The 24171-nt window shown below is 37.6% G+C and overlaps 1 protein-coding gene across 1 annotated transcript in view; it reads left to right on the top strand.

Annotated features, from left to right (window-relative positions):
* Positions 1-24171, top strand: part of LOC138076876 (5'-3' exoribonuclease 1-like) — a 78925-nt gene that overhangs the window by 35049 nt on the left and 19705 nt on the right. The window contains exons 13-20 of the mRNA XM_068969206.1: positions 1492-1581; positions 1967-2102; positions 5165-5297; positions 8240-8339; positions 13049-13256; positions 13709-13804; positions 19825-19927; positions 21797-22192. Of these exons, the coding sequence (XP_068825307.1) occupies positions 1492-1581; positions 1967-2102; positions 5165-5297; positions 8240-8339; positions 13049-13256; positions 13709-13804; positions 19825-19927; positions 21797-22192 (1262 nt within the window). The remainder of the gene's footprint in view (positions 1-1491; positions 1582-1966; positions 2103-5164; positions 5298-8239; positions 8340-13048; positions 13257-13708; positions 13805-19824; positions 19928-21796; positions 22193-24171) is intronic.

Raw genomic sequence — 24171 nt, forward strand, 5'->3', positions numbered from 1 at the left:
ATTTGGGAGAATGGCATTGAAACATGTATAATATGATATAAGAAACGAATCGCCAGTCTAGGTTCGATGCAGGATACAGGATGCTTGGGGCTGGTGCACTGGGATGACCCAGAGGGATGGTATGGGGAGGGAGGTAGGAGGAGGGTTCAGGATGGGGAACACATGTACACCATGGCAGATTCATGTTGATGTATGGCAAAACCAATACAATATTGTAAAGTAATTAGCCTCCAATTAAAATAAATAAATTTAAATTTAAAATAAATAAATAAAGTGATATAAAGGCTCAGCCAACCTGATTGTCCCAGTTCAGAATAAGTCTGGGGAGCCATCCTGGTTTGAGATCTCTATGCTGCTGGCCAAGGAGTTCATTAAGAATGAACCATAGCCCAACTTCTACATGTGCCTGGTTCTGCTTCCTTCCCTTCCACAGGTGTTTTCACAGACCACATAATAAACTTGCTCCATGTTTATCTCCATCTCAGGGAGTGCTTCTTACAGGTGTTATACTTCCTAGCCTGCTTCCTACTGGCATGTATAGTAGTTATACTCTCACTTCAGTAGAGCACCTAGCCTCTCCTCCTTATGCCCCTTGCATCCAGTTTCCCATGTCTGGAATACACAAGGCTTGAGCAGCCCCTGTTCAACTTCTCCGTAAATAAACTACAGGATTTACACTGACGTAGAGGTGACTGCCTAACTGTTTATTAGACAAAATTTTCAACTAAAAGCCTCATAAACCTCACCCCATAGTGCAGCACTAAAACATACAGAGGTCATATCTCCTGAGCTTTTGCAGACTTCCACAGTTCGCATCAACTTGCTTCTTGTTGACTTCTCACTCTGGCAGCTTAGGGTACAGCTTATTCCCATCTGTCAAATCATTTCACACTTCTCTATTCAGTTTTGAGTTTCTAAGGTTTTGCTAACTCACATATGCTATCAGATTCTCTGCTTCTTTGTTCATCTGTCTTCTAGGTCCGTGCCCTTTTTTATCCTTTACTATTCTTTTCGTGGGCTGGGAAAGGAACAAAAATAAGCACATATATTCTGTCTGGTATATATATTTAGAAGTATTGCTACACTGTTAGGAGAGCAATGGAATTTTGAAGACTATCAGAAGAAATTTTTAATGGATTTTCATTCGTTCTGTGTTGTGAAGTGCTCTAACTTTATTGTGAATCTGTACATATTATTTTATATATTTATCACCTGTCATTATAGTCCAAGAAGGATAGAATCAGTGACTGAAGTTTATAAGTATTGTAATAGTTTATTATATTCATGAATTGTCATTTCTCCATCATCTTTTTATGAGGACCTGGGAATACTTTCAATCTTTTAGTCTCTATCCCTTATGTGTGTATAGTAATGAGTTCTCAATATATTTACTATATCCCCTTGAGACCCAGAATTATTTGATCAGAAGTTTTTATGAAATTCGCCATGTGTATTTTTAAAAGCAGTGTTGTCATTTGTTTCTTTTACTAGAGCTCCAGAGCTATTCAGTTACATAGCCAAAAATAGCCAAGAGGATGTGTTCTATGAAGATGACATTTGGCCTGGAGAAAATGAGAACGGGTAAGCAAAAGTTATGAGATTCACCGCCTCAGAGCTCAACTTCGTGGTTCCACTGTTAAGTAGTAGTTAGTTAGTTTCTCAAGAATTTATATTACTTTTTTGGGGGAAGATTTTGCGTTGTTTTGTTCTTGCTTTAAGATCTTAAAATGATTTTTTTCTTTCATTTGTATCAGTAAAGTACTTTTAAACTAATTTTTGTGTTTTTTTTTAAATTACTGAGAAGTAACATGTCCATATTTACATTTAGCCCCAATTAAGTATAGTGATTAGTTAAATATTTTATATCATTTATAATTCACAGCCTTCAGAAAGTTTATATCAAGCTTTTTATGTAAGTCCTCAGAAAGTTTTAATTAATGTGAAAAAATTATTGTTTTTAATATAGTGCTGAGAAAGTTCAAGAAATTATTACTTGGCTAAAAGGACATCCTGTCAGTACTTTGTCTCGGTCTTCTTGTGATTTACAAATTCTGGATGCAGCTATTGTTGAGAAAATTGAAGAAGAAATTGAAAAGTGCAAGGTATGATTTTCAATAATGAAGATTACTGATGCGATTTGAAGTTAAATGAACTATTTGTTGTCCTATAAATAATTTGTTTCAGTCAAATAAAACATATGTAGTGATTCTAAATTATATCAAATTATTCTATAATTTTAAAAAGTATTCCAGCCTTTTCTAGTGTCCATCAAGTTTGTCTGCATAAATATAAATGTATGTCAATATAAGAAAGCCCATACCGTTTAAATTTTTGTGTCCTTGTAGTGTTTCTGAGGGCTTCCCTGATATCTCAGTTTGTAAAGAATCTGCCTGCAATGCAGGAGATCCCAGTTCGATTCCTGGGTCAAGAAGATCACTGGAGAAGGGATAGGCCACTTAACTCCAGTATTCTTGGGCTTCCCTTGTGGCTCAGCTGGTAAAGAATCCGCCTGCAATGCGGGAGACCTGGGTTCCATCTCTGTGTTGGGAAGATCCCCTGGAGAAGGGAAAGTCTACCCACTCTAGTATTCTGGCCTGGAGAATTCCATGGACTGTTTCTGATTTTAAGAATTAATATTTTATGAGTCTAGTCAATAAAAAGTTTGTGGTTGAGAAATACAGTTAATTCTCAACTCTTTCCTGTTCTAAGTTCTTTAAAGATACAGTTCATTTTTATTTTAATTATCTATTCTTTGGCTGCACTGGGTCTTTGTTGTTGTGCATGGGCTTTCTCTAGTTACTGCGAGTGGGGGCTACTCCTGGTTGCAGCGCACGGGCTTCTCATTGTGGTGGCTTCTCTTGCTGTGGAGCACAGGCTGTAGGTGCTTGGCTTCAGTAGTTGCAGCACTTGAGCTCAGTATTCATGGAATATAACGCCTAGCTCCACAGCCTGTGGAATCGTCCTGAACCAGGAACTGAACCCATGTTCTCATCACTGGCAGGTGGATTCCTGTCCACTGTGCCACCAGGGAAGTTCCCATCTTTTTACAGAACATAAAAATTACGTTTATTTCACTTTTACAGAATCACTCCTAAAATATACTTTCCCACTGATAGACTCATTCAGCTACTGTGTATTTTTGAAAGTCCACTTAAACTATCCATTTTTTATGTCTTGATTTTAAAAACTAATAACCTTCTGTGTAGGCATAACTGTTTTTATCTATTTTGATTCTCTGTCTTAATGCAATAAAAAATGGGTTAATTATGTTCCTTTTCTAAGCTTACAATTTTATTTTTCACACATTTGCCTTTTTATTAAAATAATGTTGCTTTGCTCACACAGCGCTGTGTTGTTTGAACTAATAGAGTAAGTTAAGAACTGGGTCTCAAGCCCTGGTCCCCCATCCCTCTTTCAATACTTAAAACCTTAGGCAAGATAGTTAACCTTTCCATGCCTGCATTTCCTGACTGGTAAAATAAGAATAAATTAGTACCATCTCATATAGTCCTCAAAAAAAAAAAAATTAACTGTGTTAATACATATAAACTCCTTCTAATAATGCCTGGCTATTACTGATGCTTAATAATACTTAGCTGTTATTTTTTGAATTATTTTGTCATGTGCTGAAGAGCTGTGAATACAGCCTGAAAAATCACCACTAGATGACTCTTATGAAAAAAATGTAAGGCTTGAAGCCAAGAGTTTGATATTTTGAAAGGTTAATATATTCAGTTGAAGATAGAAAACCTGCATTTCTTTTTAATAATTGTCTTTCAATGTAGAGTTATTTGTCCAGCATTACTTTTGAAATGAGTTCCACTTAACACAAGTTTATAACTTTTAAGTCCCCAAATTTTAGCTGAACCCATTTAGATGCAGAGTTGTAAAATGTTTTACATATTCTCCCCTTATTTTGCAAACTGATGATACACATGCAAAGTTGTAGTCTGTCATTTTGATGATAGCATTTAAAAAATGTGTGTACATATAGATAAAACAGGATTTTTTTTTAAACCTGTAGTGAGTCAAAGCTGAGCAGTTATGAGTGATTTTTTTTTATCCCTTTTTGGTTTTATAGTGTTATTAGGTAAAGAAGGAGAAAAACTAAAAAATGAACATAACATTCTGAATATAATTTAAACTTTTCTTTTTAATGCAGGGTCATGATTAAAAGTATCCATAGTTTTTCTTATTGGGCAGTGGTTCCCAAACTCAGCTAATTATCAAAATCATTGGAGAAGTATTTTTAAAAACACACATTCTGGATTCCACCTTCAGATCAGTACTTGTTAAACTTTATGTCCAAATGAATCACTGGAGGATCTTGTTAAAATACAGATTCTGATTCAGTAGCTCTCAGATGAGCAGCTCTTGATGTTCTGCATTTCTAACAAGCTCCCAAGCGGTCACACTTTGAGTAGTTATTGCCTATAACTTTTTATTCAGTAGCTATGGATTGGGGCCTGTAGTGAAAATGCGCTTGTTTGTTAATTTGCCTCATAATCAGGTTTGAGTGCCATATTTTCTAATCAGTGCTGTAATTTTATTGACAGTAATAATGCCTAGGGATGTGTTAAGCATATGGGTTGTATTTTCATATGCAATCTTCCAGGCACAATTCTTTTAAACTACTTTAAATCTCTTCTCATATCTTTCTTTCTTGCTGTTTTTCGTAGGCGCCAGTTGTACTTTATTAGTACTTCTGGTCTGCCTTGGGTTGGAAACTCGTCAGTAAGACCGTCATTTTTTATCTTATTAAAATTTTTTCTGTATGTCTTATATGTCAACAAAAAAGTTTTACTTTAAAAAGATTCAAGAATTAATTTATTCATCCTTGCTTGCATCTAAAGAAAGTCATATAGTCTTAAAATTACTCATTTCTTTTGGCTTTTTAAAACTTAGGCATGTGCAAATATGAGATAATTTTTAATTTTAATATTTTAAAAATATTTTTAAAATTTCTTTCCTCAGCAAAGAAAGAATAATAAGAAAGTTCGAGTGACAGTGAAGCCCCATTTGCTATACAGAGTAAGTTTCCTGTCAGAGAATTCAAAGTTGTTGTTTTGCTTTGAAAGTACAGAAGGAACAAAATGTTTTCAGTATATTAGTAGAAAAAATTTTAAATGAGAGTTGATAATTATATTTACATCTTTCTTTTCAGCCTTTGGAACAACAACATGGGGTTATTCCTGATAGGGATGCAGAATTTCGTCTCTTTGACCGTGTTGTAAATGTGAGAGAGAACTTTTCCGTTCCAGTTGGCCTTCGGGGCACCATCATAGGAATTAAAGGGGGTAATAACTCAATACTTAATATGTCTCCATCTACATTTCTACTGTATGTCTTATATATATATACTGTACGTCGTATATACAAGCAGAAAGCAACTGTAAATCAGGAAAAACACTAAATTCTTTTATGTTTTAGTTAATTTTTTTCCAGCTTTAGTTTTCAGAGGAAATTCTCCTTTTCCGTCTGTGTAATCATCTGGGAAGTGATTAAAAGATGTGAAAGTTGGAGAAAGACTGCTGAAACTTTGGTAGCTTATGTGTAACACATTAAAATTATCTAAAAGCTTAGTGAGAATACATATATGTGTTTTCATGAAACTAAAACAAACATTTTGTTGGGTTTCATCTAACCGTGTCCAGGGCTTTGCCTTAATTGTCCTCGTAATCACTTGATTTCTACAGAGAAATAAACAAACATGATGTATGAGCTTATTTACAGTTAAGAGATTTACATGTTAATTTGAATTTTATGAATACAACTAGATTGTGTATATAAAACAAATCTATCAATCCATTGTGCAACAATGTACATATAGTTGTGCAACAATGTACATGTAATTAACACTATAGTACTGTACACTTAAAAATGGTTACAACTATAAATTTTATGCTGTGTTTTTTACCAAAAAAAAAAAAAAAAAAGGAAAAATGAGTATGGAAAGCAAAGGTAAGAATTAGCTAAGAATCTAAAAATTCTTCAAAGGGATGCCTGGAGTGAGAAGCTTTGCAATATAGATTCTAAAACTAGTCAACCCAACACAAAGGAACACGTCAGGTACCTAGAGGCTAGGGCACCGGCAGCACTGACCCTCCATATCCCAGGCACTCAGTCTTGGTCTCACTGTCCAGAAAGATGGAAGAGCAGACAGGCCATGAGCCCAGGAGAACTGCTTATTTATTGGCAACAGTGTGCTGGGCACTTTTACATTTAACCCTCCCGTCCACCTGAGAAGTAGATATTATTTCTTTTTTATTATAATTTTATTTATTTTTGGCTGTGCTGGGTCTTTGTTGCTGTGTGGGCTTTTCTCTAGTTGTGGCAAGTGGGGGCTACTCTCTGGTTGTGGTGCATGGGCTTCTCACTGAGGTGGCTTTCCTTGTTGTGGGGCTCTAGGTGCTTGGGCTTCAGTAGTTGCAGCACATGGGCTCAGTAGCTGTGGCTCTCCAGCTGTAGAGCACAGGCTCAATAGTTGTGCAGGGCCTGGTTGCTCTGAGGCATGTGGGATCTTCCTGGATCAGGGATCAAACCCATGTCTTCTGCATTGTTAGGCGAATTCTTCACCAGTGAGCCACTAGGGCAGTCTGATATTGTGTCATCCAAGAGTTTAAGTGACTTGCCTGAGTTTACACAAATAAGTGACAGAGCTGGGATTTGAACTCCTTCCCCTGATTCTTTTCTAACTTTGAGCGCTGGTTCTCCATATTTTGCACATCTTCTTGGGGTCTACCTCTAAAAGAGAATTTTCTTCTCTGATTCTTCTTTGAATTTTTTGGATGTGTTTTTTGGTGCTTAAAATGAAGACAAGAAAGTCAAGTAGGTTAACAAACCCAGGCTAAGCATGGTAAGGGTCACATGCATGTCCTGAAGCAACCCTCCTGCTGCTGTCTTCCCGGCCTCACATATTGGCAGTTCAAATTCTGAGCTTAGTGGAGTCTACTCTGATTAGGTTGTCCTGAAAAGGCCTTAGTAATGATAACAGAAGTTTCCTTTCTTCTGACAACCCCAGTCAGTAATAGTGACCATTGGAATTTTGTCTAGAGAAGAATTTTAAAGCTGTATCTACAATGAGTGGAAAAAGCATTGTCATTTATTAAACATATATCCCATGGACATGGAATGTAAAGAGGAATATTTGTCTTACTGCCTTAACCTGATGCCTCATCTCCATAGAAATCTCCACTAAAGGGGTGAACAATCCTTTGGTCAATAATCTTTTCAGTAAGTGGCTCCTCCCTCAGATAAGAAAAGGAACCTAAAAAGTGTATCTTAAACCTTCACAGAAGAGGCTCTTGCCTCTCATTGAGCCCCACTTTCTTGGGTTTAGATTGTAGGTAAAAGTGTCAGATGAAAGATACAGCTGCTGGGAGAGAATTAGTGAAGCTCTGCAGGCCTGCTTCCCATTGGACAATGAAAGGCTGAGAATGAGGGAAATATCCCCCCAGCACCTACCCTGGGTTAACATAGTATCAGATATGGTATTAGTCAGGGTTCTCCAGAGAAACAGAACCAAGGGAATGGAAAGGGTGGGGGTAGAGGTGGGAAGAGAGAAAGATTCTGTTGTGAAGTTATGTGACAGACTCTCTGATTAATTTGGGCTTAGAATTCAAATGTTATGATAGCTAATGATTTCACTTTACCTTGGAACTTTGGTAAATTTAAACTTTCCCATCATCCTCTCTGCCACATTTATTCGTCTCTGCTCCTCTTTAAGGTTTATTGTACCATAGTCTTTCTCTCATGTCTCATGTCTCAATCCTGACATCCATTATCTACCAAGTCATCTCCTGCCAGAACCTTGGAGTCATCTTTGCCATCCCCAGTCTTTTTATCTATACAGGTCACAAACTCCTGCCAGTTCTATCTAGTAATATATCCTTTCTCTCCATTCTCTTTCCCTCATTACTGCCATGTCTGCAAATCTCCATTTCCTGTGTCAAACTGTAAAACCTTCTAAACTACAATTCCAGAGTTATCTCTTTTATTAACTCTCTTTTTGTGAATAATTTCCAACATATAAAAAACAGATAAAAATATAATTAATTCTCACAGCATCTAATTTAAAATAGTATTATTTTTCTTTAAGTTATTACAAGTAAGGGAATCTGTGAGCTTATCTTCTTTTCATTTGCATCTGTATTGATAGTTGGAATGCTTCTAATACTCCAAAAACTCACATTCCATTTTTTTTAATTATATGATTTTTCAATCTCTCTTTTTTAAACAGCTAATAGAGAAGCTGACGTACTATTTGAAGTATTATTTGATGAAGAATTTCCTGGCGGCTTAACAATAAGGTTTGTATTTCCAGATGATAATTACACTTCGTAAATATGTCCATAGGGCCAATGGCTTTACATCACTTGCTTTTTTGTCCACAATTTCAGTTCCTAGTACGTATGAGACTCATACTTGTTACTAGGGTTGTAACAGTGAATAAGACAGACATGGTTTCTACCTTCACAGAGCTTTCACTTTAGTAAGGGATATAACTAACTTACTAAAAATAATAATTTTTTAATTAAAATGTGACAAGTGCTAGGAAGAAGTATTAATAGTTCAGGTGTCTATAATAGTGTGTGATCTGTTCTGAGCGTTCTAGAAAGGCTTTCTTGAAGTGATGTTTAAAATGGGACATGAAGACTAAATACTGAAAGAGTAGTAACAGGTGGTCAGAAAAACAGAATAGCATATGCAGCAGAGGACATTTTCACTCATTTAAAAGACTAGAAGAATGCAGGTGTGTCAGCCTCAGCAACTATGTAAGATTAGAGTAAGGGAAAAGAACAAGAACCACACTGTGCAGGAACTGGTAACCTGCTTTCAGGACATGCTAAGGATTGTGGTATCTTGGTCTTTATCCTTAAAGCAGTGTGAAGCTATCAAAATCAGAGATGTGACATGAGCAGATTGCATTTTTTTAATGGTTAAATAACTTGAGGAATAGAAACATTCTTTGAATTGAGAGACATGATCACTCTTTGTCATTTGTTTTAGTGAAATTATAGACACTCAGGCTAGGATGGAATGGTTTGAGAAGTGAACAGCCAGTGGAGTAAAGGAGACAAGAAATAGCTAACCCTTGAGAAGTTTGACCTTGAAGGGGAGAAAAGATAACTGGCAGTTAGGATAACTAGCAAAGGAGAAAATGAATGCAGAGTTCCAAAGAATAGCAAGGAGAGATAAGAAAGACTTCCTTGGTGATCAGTGCAAAGAAATAGAGGAAAACAATAGAATGGGAAAGACTAGAGATCTCGTCAAGAAAATCAGAGATACCAAGGGAAATTTCATGCAAAGTTGGGCTCAATAAAGGATAGAAATGGTACGGACCTAACAGAAGCAAAAGATATTTAGAAGAGGTGGCAAATACGACCCAGCAATCCCACTTCTGGGCATACGCACTGAGGAAACCAGAACTGAAAGAGACACGGGTACTCCAGTGTTCATCACAGCACTGTTTACAATAGCCAGGACATGGAAGCAGCCTTGATGTCCATCAGCAGATGAATGGATAAGAAAGCTGTGGTACATATACACAATGGAATGTTACTCAGCCATTAAAAAGAATGCATTTGAATCAGTCCTAATGAGGTGGATGAAACTGGAGCCTATTATACAGAGTGAAGTAAGTCAGAAAGAAAAACACCAACATAATATGCTGCTGCTAAGTCGCTTCAGTCGTGTCCGACTCTGTGCAACCCCGTAGACAGCAGCCCACCGGGCTCCCCTGTCCCTGGGATTCTCCAGGCAAGAACACTGGAGAACATAATATACTAATGCATATATATGGAATTTAGAAAGATGGTAATGATGACACTATATGCGAGACAGCAAAAGAGACACATATGTAAAGAACAGTCTTTAAGACTGTGGGAGAAGGTGAAGGCAGGATGATTAGTGAGGGTAGCATTGAAACGTGTATATTATCATATATGAAGTGGATTGCCGGTCCAGGTTTTGATGCATGAGACAGGGTGCTCAGGGCTGGTGCACTGGGATGACCCTGGGGGATGGGATGGGGAGGGAGGTGGGAGAGGTGTTCTGGATGGGGAACACATGTGCACCTGTGGCTGATTCATGTCGATATATGGCAAAAACCAGTACAATATTGTAAAGTAATTCGCCTTCAATTAAAATAAATAATTCATTAAAAATAAAAAAGAAGAGCAAGAATACACAGAAGAACTATACAAAAAAGATCTTCACAACCCAGATAATCACGATGATGTGTGATCACTCACCTAGAGCCAGACATCTGGAATGTGAAGTCAAGTGGGCCTTAGGAAGCATCACTACGAACAAAGCTAGAGGCAGTGATGAAATTCCAGTTGAGCTATTTCAAATCCTAAAAGGTGATGCTGTGAAGGTGCCGCACTCAGTATGCCAGCAAATTTGGAAAACTCAGCAGTGGCCATGGGACTGGAAAAGATCAGTATTCATTCTAATCCCAAAGAGGCAATGCCAAAAAATTGTCAAACCTTCACACAATTGCACTCATCTCACATGCTAGCAAAGTAATGCTCAAAATTCTCCAAGCCAGGCTTCAACAGTACATGAACTGTGAACTTCCAGATGTTCAAGCTGGTTTCAGAAAAGGCAAAGGACAGAGATCAAATTGCCAACATCTGCTGGATCATCGAAAAAGCAAGAGAATTCCAGAAAAACATCTATTTCTGCTTTATTGATTATGCCAAAGCCTTTGACTGTATGGATCACAACAAACTATGGAAAATTCTGAAAGAGATAGGAATCCCAGAGCACCTGACCTGCCTCTTGAGAAACCTATATGCAGGTCAGGAAGCCACAGTTAGAACCAGACATGGAATAGACTGGTTCCAAATTGGGAAAGAAGTAGAACAAGGCTGTATATTGTCATCCTGCTTATTTAACTTATATGAAGAGTACATCATGAGAAATGCCAGTCTGGATGAAGCACAAGCTGGAATCCAGATTGCCGGGAGAAATATCAATAACCTCAGATACTCAGATCACACTTATGGCAGAAAGTGAAGAAGAACTGAAGAGCTTCTTGATGAAAGTGAAGGAGGAAAGTGAAAAAGTTAGGTTAAAGCTCAACATTCAGAAAACTAAGATCATGGCATCTGGTCCCATCCCTTCATGCAAATAGATGGGGAAACAGTGAGAGACTATTTTTCTGGGCTCCAAAATCACTGCAGATGGTGATTGCAGCCATGAAATTAAAAGACGCTTACTCTTTGGAAGAAAAGTTATTACCAACCTAGACAGCATATTAAAAAGAAGAGACGTTACTTTGCCAACAAAGGTCCGTCTAGTCAAAGCTATGGTTTTTCCAGTGGTTATGTTTGGATGTGAGAGTTGGACTATAAAGAAAGCTAAGCGCCAAAGAATTGATGCCTTTGAACTGTGGTGTAGGAGAAGACTCTTGAGAGTCCGTTGGACTACAAGGAGATCCAACCAGTCCATCCTAAAGGAAATCAGTCCCGAATATTCATTGGAAGAACTGATGTTGAAGCTGAAACTCCAATACTTTGGCCACCTGATACCAAAAAGCTGACTCATTTGAAAAGACTCTGATGCTGGGAAAGATTGAAGGTGGGAGGAGAAAGGGACGAGATGGTTGGATGGAGGATGAGGTGGTTGGATGACAGCACTGACTCAATGGACTTGAGTTTGAATAAACTCCAGGAGTTGGTGATGGAAGGGAGGCCTGGCGTGCTGCAGTCCATGAAGCCACAAAAAGTCGGACACGACAGCTATTGAACTGAACTAGGAGGTTTAAAGCAAGAAGGTTGTGTTATTTGTTTTTAGCTTACCATGGCGGAGACCTCCTCAAGTCTATTTTGGGTGACCATTAATAGAAAGTTTAAAGTGACAGAAAAAAGAATCATTAGAATGAGAGGTTCCAATGGAATATTAGAATTGTGACCTCTCTCACTTCGCTTTGGTGTTTCCTTGGGTAGGTTAGTTAGAGGCATTCTGACCCTCAATATCCTCATCCATAATGAAGATGTACACTTCACTAGATGATTGTGAAGATTAAATGAAATCATTTCCAGTTTTCCTTCCTTTTCTAAACACCATCTGGAAAACTGAACTGAAGTTTGTGTAGTTTCTTTCCTGTTTTGATTAGTGGTAATTAAAAGCGAATTACTCTTAATCTCTTTACATAAAATCACAATCTTCAGTCCTTACAGCAAGTGATCACCTTCAGAATGCTATTATTGTTTTGCAACTTGAATGTGCCTATTTCCCAGAGACATTGTCTGTGCCTTTAAATGCAACAGCAGAGTCTGGATCCCATATCTGATTTTGATTTTCATTTGGTTACCAATAACCCTAGCCAAATAACTTTTGAAATATGTTTTTAAGATTAACTTCTTTTTTGATTGATTGAGAATTATATAAAAGATTGCCTGCCTGCTGTATATTCATTTCATAGTGCAGAATCTTATAGTATATAGTTCTCACAAAAATACTTTCTGGAAATCTTACAAAGATTTCTTATGAAAGAATTCTACTTCCCCATGATCTCAGAATATAAGAATATTACATTCTAGAGAAGTGACAGAGTTGAAAGCTTTTGACCACAGAGGGCTTATTTTAATATCTAAACACTTCTATCATGACCAAGAAGGAAGAAATCACAAATGCTTGTCTCTTAGCCTTCCAAGGTCTAGAACTTTAAGATGGGAAGATGAGGATAAAAAGAGCTGGACTCAACAATTGATCAGGAAATGGAAGTGATCAAAGCTAACATTTCTCCTGTTGCATCAATAGCCTAAGCCTGTGCACCACAACTACTGAGCCCATACTCTAGAGCTGCACAGCACTGAGAAGCCACCGCCCAACTAGAGGGTAGCCCCTGCTTGCCAGAACTAGCGAAAGCCTTCACGCAGCAACTAAGACCTGGTGCAGCCATAAATCAATTAATTAATTGAAAATAATAATCTTTATGAATCAAATTATGAACAGTCCACCCAAAATTATTTGATTCTTCTCCCTAGCACATTTAGTTTTAGTTCCCTCTTAGCCTGATACAACTTTTTACTTTTAGGTGCTCACCTGGTAGAGGTTATCGACTGCCAACAAGTGCCTTGGTGAACCTTTCTCATGGGAGTCGCTCTGAAACTGGAAATCAGAAGTTGACAGCCATTGTGAAACCACAGCCAGCTGTGAATCACTATAGCTCAAATTCATCAGTTTCATCTGGGCATTTGGGAGGCCTGAACCATTCCCCTCAATCGCTTTTTGTTCCTACTCAAGTAAGATTTTTATTTAAATAACGAGCTTGAAAATAACTTTTCTCTTTATACATTTACTTCATGGATTAACTGTTATATTTTGAATTATATCACCCTACGAAATGACATTAATTTGAAAGGTAAAAAGGAGGGGACTATCTCATGTTTATCCAAAGCAGTTTTCAAATGCCCGCCATATAACTCATGTGTGATTTCCTTTATTTCATCTCCCTGAGGGCAAAACTTGAATTGTTTTATGTGAGATACTTAACTTGATTTAATTACATGGTCTAAAATTTTAACCAGACTTTTAAATCCAAATAACAGGTATAGACTAATTAGGAAACAGGTAAGTAGATGATAAAAAAGGAAACAAGCAAAAATCCTCTCAAATCTTGTAGGTAACTACTGGGTTTTTTGGTGCATATTTATGTTTCAGTTTTCCTTAAGAAGTTTTTTTTTTACTTCCCCAGGTACCTGCTAGAGATGATGATGAATTTTGTAACATTTGGCAGTCCTTACAGGGATCTGGAAAGATTCAACACTTTCAGCCACTGCTACAAGAGAAGGTTAGTATACCTTGCTTAATGGACATTTCATTTTTTTTTAAATTTATTTTATATTTCTCTTTTAGGTATGCACTGATTAGTTTTTCTTCTGAAATCTCATAAAAGAGAAATAACACTTCTGATCTTAAATTTTCATAGTTCTCTTCAGCCATGTATGTTTTTGGACCAATGAGTAAGACTATAGAAAATTTTTATTTTAAATCAGTTTTGGATTTTTTTCTAGTTGTTTACAAATCATAATAACTATATTTTAAATTTAATAAAGGCTTTAATAGTATGCATTAACTCATTCACTTCTACTTGAATGTATAGCTTTATGCTGGCAGTTAGTTGTCTTAAATATGAATGAGCAAATCCTTGATCAAGAATAAGAAGAGGAAAGAAATTTTGCTAAAAGAGTAGACTCAGGCACCAAACAAAGGAAAATGAAAAGGAACAAATTCCTATTACATTTTTTGCTAGTTACCCTCTTCTCAGCTTCAGTCAAAAAGGAATGTCCTCTCAAGTTTATAAACCAGTGGCCTCCACCATGAGAGCCTAATTTATTCTGATACCTCCAGTAATGGTAACATTATCAGTGCTAGAGAAGGGAAAATAGCAAAGGCAATGATGGTGAAATTAAAATAAAAATGAGAGTGACAGCAACATTTTAAGTCAGCTATACTTCAATTTTAAAATAATAAAATGGAGGGAAAAATCTAAAATTTAAAAAAAAAGGTGAGAGTGACAGTGCACACGTCACCTCTGCCAATATGCTATATTTTAAGTTTTCCCTTAGATATTCATCAATGCTTTCTACATAAATGTAACCCATATCCAGATTTTTAAACCCTTTGTTCCTCTGTTTATTTAATACTGCTAACCACTCATTCTTCAGGAGTGCTTTTTTAAATCATTCTTTCATTCATTCAACACATTCATTCAATGCCTGCCATGTGCCAGGCATTGTTCTGTGCACCAAGAATATAGCTGTAAACAAAACAAAATTCCTGACTCGCATACAATTAGTATTGTAGGAAGAAAAGGATAATAAATAAGACAAAAGAAAATAAATGGTTTTAGATGATAATATAAGTTTGAGAAAAATTATAGGGAAGCAGGATAGGAAATTTAGTGGAGAGGGCAGGCAAGGTTTTGTAATTTTTTTAATGGAATGTTCCAGTAACATTTGGGCAAAGATTTGAATGAAATGAAGAATAGGATATACAAATATCTGAGGAGAGAGTATTCCAGATGAAGTCAGTTTCTGTTGGGAGTGGTGGTCTCTGATGTACACAAGGAAGCAGACCATTTGTCTGAATCAGTACAGTGAGTTGTAGGAAATGTACTTAGAGAGTTAACAGATAGATACTAGTAGGTCTTTCTGGATCATTATAAGGACATTGGCTTTTACTCAGTGAGACAAGGAATCAGTAGAGGGTTTTGCACAGCAGAGTGACATGATTTGACTTATATTTTAATTCTATCACTCTGCCTGTTACCTTGAGAATAGAAAATAGAAGAACCAAGGTGGAAACAGGTTAGTTCAGAAACTACTGAAATCATCAAGATTGAGTTGATATTGACTTGGATCAGGATAGTAGGACCCTGTGAGAAGTAGTCAAATTCTTAACATATTGGAAGGGATTTCCAGCTGATGATGAGATGGATATGGGGTAAAAGAGAAATAATGTATTAAAGAATATAACTCTTCAGGTCTGAGTAACTAAAATGATAGATGGGCTGTTAACCGAGATGGGGAAGATTGCAGGTCTGGTAGATCTGTGGGAGAAGATCAGGAGTTCAGTTTTGGTAAGTTTGAGATGTATGTTAAACATTAAGAAGGGATCTGAGTGGAGATGTAGAGTTGGACATTTGAGTCTGAAGGTCATAAATGTTGTCCAGGCTGGAGAGATAAATTTGAAATTTGGAATTCATTTTATGTTTTGTGTGTATGTATGTACAGATGTGAATATATGTGAATATATATATATTTAAATATACCCTATATATATGTTATCGCTACCCACTTTCTTGGATATAGATAGAAAAAGGGTTCAGTAACTTAACCTTAGAGCATTCCATCCTTCAAGAGTTGGAGAGACTAAAAAGAAGACTGAGAAAGAATGGCCCACAAGACAGAAAGGAAACCAGGGAAGGGTGGTTTCTACATGCCAAGTGAAGAACAGATGTTAGAATAGAGTAATCGACTGTGTCAAATGGCTGTAGATGGATCAGTTAAGATGAAAGCTGAGAATTGACAACATACAGAATTTAACACATGAAGGCCATTGGGAACCTTGACCAGAGCAGTTTCAATTGAATGATAGATGTGAAATACTGAGAAGAGTGGGTTTAAGAGAGAAGAGGAAGAGAGAAATTGAAGGAAGCAAATATAGGTAATTTTGTCAAGGAGTTCTGCTCTAAGAGAAAACGTTACCCTGAATCTCCTCTTTCCGTTCCCTGTGTGTTCAAGTTCTTTGTTAACCTCTGTGCTTTCAACCTTTCATTGGGGCCTGAAACACAACAGATGTGTTTTCCCTGTTGCCTCATTGCTTAACGGTGTCTCTTGCTTCTCTGCTAATTACCACTCGGTCTGTCTCTGATTCCAGCCTTTCAATCAAGATCAACCCAGTATCTCCACCTTCTAGAAGACAGGTATAGATGGATGCTACACCATCACCTCAACTTCAAGATATCTCACAATTGACCTCACCTAAAATCTCTTCTATCCTTATTTCCAGGGTAACCATTTACCTGGGCATATAATCCGAAAAGGATGAAGTTAAAAGTTTTTGCTTCTTTCTAATATTTTTTTCATTGAGATCCCAAATCCTTTTGCCCCTTCTCAGTTTTTACAACGGGGACCTTAAATTTTGCCCCTAGCCCTAGATAGACCTCCTATCTGTGCTTCCTGTTTGTTGTCTTTCTAGCCCTTCTTATGTAGTACTACCTACATAATCTTTCCTAAAGATCTTTTCACGTGTGTTGGCCCCATGACATAACTGAGCCAAGTATCTAATTAATAAGAACTCCTGGGTTTTTTTTTAATAATTTTATTTATTTTTTGGCTGTGTTGGGTCTTCGTCCTTTTGCATGGGCTTTCTCTAGTTGTAGTGAACGGGGGCTATTCTCTAGTTGTGGGGTGTGGGCTTCTCATTGCTGTGGCTTCTCAGGCTCAGTAGTTGTGGCACATGGGCTTAGTTGCTCCACAGCATGTGAAATCTTCCCCAGACCAGGGATTGAGCCCGTGACCTCTCTGTTGACAGGCAGGTTCCTATCCACTATGCCTGTAGGGAAGTCCAAGACTCCTGGTTTTGAACTCACTTTATACCCTGAGGCAGTATAGTGAAGATAAATCTGATATTAGCCTCAGAATTAGGAAATCAGGTTTTGTGCCTCAAATTGCACAAATCTAATTTCCCTGGGCTTCTTTGGCCTCGGGTATAAAATTAAGGCATTGGACTTAGAGGAACTCTGAGGTCTTTTCAAACCCTAAAACAATGTTATTCAAATATTCTAGAATGTGTAGGGCTCCCTGTTTAAAACTACTGGAGTTCAGCCTCAACTCAAACTAATATCTAGGCCTTCTATAATCCAACCCTGCACAGTTCTTATATAAAGTATGTCCAACTATTTGGTAAAATGCTCTCTTCCAATCAAATTGATCTCCTTACTTTCCCTCTCCCATAAACAGATAATTTCCATTTCAGGTTATATGTTTGCATTGTTCTTTCCTCTCTCACTGCCAAAAGGTCTGCTGGCATATTACCACCAATTTCCTTTAGATGGAACTCAACACTTGATATTTTGTATTTCCATAGAATCTTCTGTATGCATTTCCTGTTATTAAGGTGCTATTTCATTATTCATATCAGCTGAACACTCCCATGTTTTCTCTCCTGTATATTCTAAGAATTATGAGCTACCACATACAACCCTTATATCCATGAAGCATTAATAAGCAGTCTGGTATTCATCTAATAAGCAAATTCTAGAGAGCTCAACATGATTTTTTTTAAGATATTCAAGCTTCTGGGAAAAGCAAAACCATAGAGACAGTAAAAATATCAGTGGTTGCCAGGATGATTGGGAAAGGGAGAGATAATAGGTGGAGCACAGATTTTTGGAGCAATGAATATATTCTATATAATGGTAGATATAGGTCATTACACATTTGTCCAAACCCACAGAATATATAACAACGAGAGTGGAACCAGTGTAAAATATGGACTGTAAGTAGCAGTTATGTGTCAGTGTAGGCTCATCAGTTGTCACAAATGTGCTCCTCCGGTGGGAGATGATAATAATGGGGAAGGCTGTGCATATGTGGAGGTGGGGGTGGGGGGAATAGGGGAATCTTTGTCACCTTCCTCTCAGTATCATTGTGAACCTGTTGATAAAAAGTGCTTTTTTAAAAAGTCTTTTAAGAAACATTCAAGTCTTTATTGGCAGAATATAACAATACAACTAACATAAATAGACATGTAGACATCAAACAGAATAATTCAAAAAACTATACTTAAAAGTGGAATATTTTCTTTCTTATTAAAGTTATGGCACTTTTTCTCTGAAATCATACTGTGAACATGGGTTTTAGAGTTAGGGCTCAGGTGTCAGCTCTCCTGTTGTTTAGTCCTGTAACCATTATCATTTTGAGCCTCAGTTCTGTCATCTGTAACATGGAATCTGAATACACCATAGCATTTTTATGATTGCAGCATTATTATAATGATGTTAAGCTAATGGATGCAAAGTACATCTTATTACGCCTGGCACATAATAGACACACAATATTTGTTCATACCAACCTATTGATCCTGATGTTTTGATTCCCTGTTTAGCATCAGAATCCCCTGAAATGAACTGCTTTAGCCCAAATCCCCACCAGCCATTGTGCTGTGCAAATGGAAATCTCTTGGCCCTTTTCTTTAGTCTTAAAGACCAAAGAACCCTAGATGTTCCTGTGCATGTGAGTTCACTAGACCTTCCTTCACACTTCGGTGCATATCCCAGCTGTTTTGGAGCATGTCCACTGCCAACTAGAACATGAGACGCCTTTGCTCATACCCAGTGTTTATTCATCTGTGCTCAGAAGAAAATAAATAGGGTCCACCAGAAGCAAAATTAATCACTATAGAAAGATTAATTTATATTGAACATCTCCACCCTCTACTCTGCTTCTGCCTCCCACTTCAGCTGTGGCAAGTTATCTGTCTCTTTTTGCCTTCACGCCTCTTCTCCCTATCAGAAAGCAAAAAGATCAGATATGATCTTTATATGAAACTTACTCATATGTCATTTTGCTAATTTTGTCCATTCAGGTGCTGTCTCAGTTACAGTAGCTTTACAATCAGTCTTGCTATCTGGTAGTAATCTTCCAGCACTTGAATACCTTGACAACATAAATATTAATTAATAAAGATCAGGTGCTGGAGGAAGTGATGTGGAAGGACTAGTATCCTCAACTTTTATAACATAGGGGCAGGAATAATACATTTTTAAAATTCATTAATGGAAATATTTAAAGTAATTAAGTCAAGAGAATAGTATTCATCCTTTACCTTGAACATGTCCAGTTCTCTCTTAATACCTACTCATTTCCCATCTCACATACTCTAGAGATAGGCTTACTTTGAAGCAAATTTAGAAAGGTCTTTGGAGGCTGATATTTCTGTTCTGAAGGAATAGTCAACTAAAATTTAATCTTTAGTTTCTGTATTAACTTCAGACAAAATTAAACTTAATTCCTTCTGTTGAAAGCATTTTCGTAAAGTGATGTTTTCTATGTACCTTACTATCTAGTGCATAGAGAAGCATCTGGAGTGATGATCATAATGTCAGTAATAGTTATATCAAGGGTGGTAGAATTTGAATGGTTTTCTTAAATTCTCTTTACTTTTCTGAATTCCTTAAATCTTTTTCTAGTGAAGTCTATAATTTTTACAAAAAAAATAAAGTAACTATTAAGCATTGAAGAAGAGAAGTGGTTTTAATATTAAGAGTTTATTTAAATCATTTATAAGAATTTTAACTTTCAGGGTGCAGTTCTACCTCAAGAAATAAGTCAAGTAACTCAACATCATAAAACTGGCTTTAATGACAACAGCGTTAAGCAGAGAAAACATGAGCCTCACAGAAAATGTAAGTTATGAGTTAGAAAATATACATGTGGTGCTAAGTGCTTCCTTTTATTTTTATAAATTAACAGCTTTATTGTTATAATTCATATATCATAAAATTCATTCTTTTATAGTTCAATCAGTGTTTTTTTAGTGTTTTCACAAAGTTGTACAACCAATGCTAGTATCTAAATTTAGAACATTTTCATCACCCCAAAAAGAAATATCATGCTTATTAGTAGTCATACTCATTAGTCTGTACTTACTATTAGTCATTCCCCTATCCCTGGCAACTGCTAACTTACTTCTGCCTCTGTGGATTGACCTGTTCTGGACATTTCCTGTAAATAGAAACATAAAATATGTGATCTTGGAGACCGACTCCACTCACTCGGCATAATCTTTTCAAGATTCATCCATGTTGTAGTATATATCAGTACTTCATTCCTTTTTAGGACTGAACAATTTTCTGTTATATGAATACAACGTTTTGTTTATCCATCCTCCCATTGATGGATATTTGGGTCATTTGGACTTTTGTGTTATGTAATGCTACTGTGGATATTTATGTATAAGTTTTTGTGTGGAAACCCTGGTGGCACAGGTGGTAAAGCGTCTGCCTACAATGCAGGAGACCCAGGTTCGATCCCTCGGTCGGGAACATCCTCTGGAGAAGGAAATGGCAACCCACTCCAGTACTCTTGCCTGGAAAATCCCATGGTTGGAGGAGCCTGGTAGGCTACAGTCCATGGGGTCGCAAAGAGTCGGACACAACTGAGTGACTTCACTTTTGTGTGAACATATGGTTACAGGTCTCTTGAGTATATATGAAGTAAAGGAATAACTGAGTCTTTTGTTCATTTACTGAGTTAACTGAGTTAACTCTATGCCTAACTTTTTGTGGAACTACCACACTGTATCCAAAATGGCTATACCATTTTACATTCCCACCAGCAATATATGACGGTCCAATTTCTTCACATCTTCCACAACACTTGTTATGGAGTGTTGTTATCCAACTTTTTTGTTATAGTCATCCTAGTAAATGTAAAGTGGAGTCTCCTTGTGGTTTTCATTTCTAATTCATTAATAACTAATAGTGCTGAACATGTTTTCATGTGCTTATCGGCTGTTTATCTTCTGTAGAGAAACGTTCAAATCCTTTGCTCATTTTAAAATTAGGTTCTCTTCACTGGAGGGGGAAATGGCAACCCACTCCAGTATTCTTGCCTGGAGAATTCCATGGACAGAGAAGCCTGGCAGGCTATAGTCCACGGGATCGCATAGAGTTGGACATGGCCGAGTGACTAACACACACACCCAGCCCACTTGAATCTGCAGCCTAACCCAGGAGACAGATAAGGCACAGAGGGTGGCAGGATGAAGTGTCTTTCCAAACCCTACAAGATAGGGGCGAGGTAGGGAAAGTGGACAGAGCCAAGAGACAAGCTTTCAGGGGTCCATGCCTGTGTGGAGGTCTTCCCTAAGGAGGAGGCAGGTGAGATGAGGCCAAAAGGGTATGTGAGTGTTAGCTTGCAGAAAGGGAAGGACAAAGGGTTCTGGGCAGAGGTTAGAGGGCCAGGTGTGCGAGTAGCCACTGGGCCCAGGGTGTATGTGCAACACCACACTCCATGCCAGGGGTATGGTGGGGTGCCTCTCCAGATCCTAGGCTTTGGGAAGGTGCTATGCTGCTGGGGTCCCAGGGACACAGGGCAGGCAGTACAAATTCAAACTTTGGTGGTAACACACCCTGCAAAACAGATGAGCCCCCAGATACAACGCAGATGAGAAAAGCCAGACACAGAAGGCCGTAGAATGTGTGATTCCATTTCTACGAAACGTCCAGAACAAGAAAATCCACAGAGATAAAGAGTGGATTTTTGGTTGTCAGGGTCTGGAGGAAGATTGAGGGGTAACGGCTTATGTGTCTCTCAGGCCGGAAGGTGTAGGCCGGAGGCAATTGTGGGTACCCTCAAAGGAGCGTGCACCCCAGTCAGGCACACACCCAGCTGGGAAAGTATGCCAGCCTGTACCCTGCTCCTCCTAGTACCCAGCCCCCAGCAGTGGCAGGCCCGGCAAGGGAGTAGCTGTGTCAGTGGCCAAGCCTTGGTGACCTGTGACCATTCCACCCTGAATTCTGGTAGGAGCAGGAGTGTATTGGGATGCAACCTGCCCTCTCCTTGTACCCCTGGGTTTTCAAAAATCCTGGCCAAGCCCGGGCTTCTCTTCTGGAAGATGGAACAACAGCATCGTCCTCAGTGGACAGTGGTCAAGCTTAAGGGCGTTAGTACCCAGAAAAGACTGAATCAGCTGAGCTGTCCTTACTGACTCCTCGGAACAGCCACTGGGTTCTGGGTTCCATCAGGAAGACTCAGTGCTTTTATTGATGACAGCAGCAGCAGCAGCAATAGTAGTAATAACAGTAATGGGAGGACTAGTATGAGAACATAAGAACCGTGACCTTGCACTTTCACATACTGTGGCAGTTGAGTTCAAAGCCTCAGGTCACCTCCCCTAGGAAACCGCGCCCCTAAGAAGTCGTGTCCATGTGAAATGCCACGCCCCTTATGAGCCTTCAGTTCTTCACCTGCAAAGTCAAAGAGCCAAATACCCAAAGTTTAAATCAAACTGGGTCAGGAACACTGCCCAGAGGGACAAATCAGCTAATCCTACCTTGATTTACAGTTTTGGTCCCCAGGGGATTCTCTCTCTCTCTTTTTTTGTTTGTTTGTTTGCATCCAAGTTAAAAATACATTGCTTGGAAATAAAATTTTAAAAATTAGGTTATCTTTTCGTTCTTGAGTTGTAAGAGTACTTTTAATGTTCCATATCCTATGAAGTACTTCTTATGTTCTATATACTATATGCTGTTCAGATATCTGATTCGCAGATATGTGCTATCATTCTGTGGTTGTCTTTTAATTTTCTTACAGTGTCCTTGAAGCACAAAAGTTTTAAATTTTGACCAAATCCAATTTATCTATTTCTGATTTTTCTTTAGTTGCTTGTGCTTTAGGTATCATCTAAGAAAGGTCACAAAAATTTACACCTGTGTTTTCTTCTAAGAGCATTACAGTTTTAGTTGTAACATTTAGGTCTTTTTTCCATTTTTGAATAAGTACATATATGGTATGAGTCCATATTCACTCTTTTGCATATAGACACGTAGTTGTCCCAGGACTGTTTATTAAAAGACTGTTCTTTGCTCATTGAATTTTCTTTGCACTGCATTGAATTGTCTTGGCACCCTTGTCAGAAATCAGTTGACCATAGATGCATAGGTTTATTTTTAGTCTGTAATTGCATTTCACTGATCTATATTCCATCTTTTTGTGCGCAACACATCATCTTCATTACCATAGTTTTGTTACCAGTTTTGAAATTAGGAAATTTGAATCCTCCAACTTTGTTTTTCAAGATTATTTGTCAAGTTCTGGTCTCTTCCATTTCCATATAAATTTTAGGATCAGCTTGTCTATTTCTGCAAATATGGTAGCTGGAATTTTTATAGGGATTATACTGAATCTATAGACCACTTTGGGTAGTATTGTCATCTTCAATAAGCCTTTCTATTTCTTTCAATGATGTCTTATAGTATTCAGCGTGTAAGTCTTGAATTTTTTGTTAAATTTATTAATAAGTATTTTATTCTATTACAGTTGTCAGTGGAGCTGTTTCCTTAATTTGGGGAGCATATTGTTCATTACTATTTATAGAAATAAAACTGACTTTTGTATATTGATCTTGTATTCCTCCACCTTGTTGAATTTATTTATTAGCCCTATTTTTTTGTGGCTTCTGCAAATGTAGTTTTACTTCTTCCTATACAGTCTGGGTGCCTTCTGTTTATTTTTCTTGCCTAATTGTTGTGGCTAAAACCACCAGTTAAACAGAAGTGGTGAGAGTACACATCCTTGTCTTGATCTTGAGGGTAACCTTTCAGTCTTTCATCATTAAATATAATGTTAACTGTGAGGTTTTGGTAGCTGCCCTTCATTAGGTGAAGAAGTTTCTTTGTATTCCTAGATTATTGATTTTTTTTTTTTAACCTAGGAGGGATATTAGTTTTTGTCATATGCTATTTCTTTGACTTTTGAGATGATCACATGGATTCTGTCTTTTATGCATTCGACGTGTTTTTTTTCATTGACTGTTTTTCATATGTTGAACCAACCTTGCATACCTGGGATAAATCCCACTAGATCTTGGTGTATCATCCTCCTTATACACTACAAGATTCTATTCACTGGTATTTTGTTGAGGATC

This window comes from Capricornis sumatraensis, chromosome 1 (genome assembly GCF_032405125.1).
Source record: "Capricornis sumatraensis isolate serow.1 chromosome 1, serow.2, whole genome shotgun sequence".
NCBI lineage: Eukaryota > Metazoa > Chordata > Mammalia > Artiodactyla > Bovidae > Capricornis > Capricornis sumatraensis.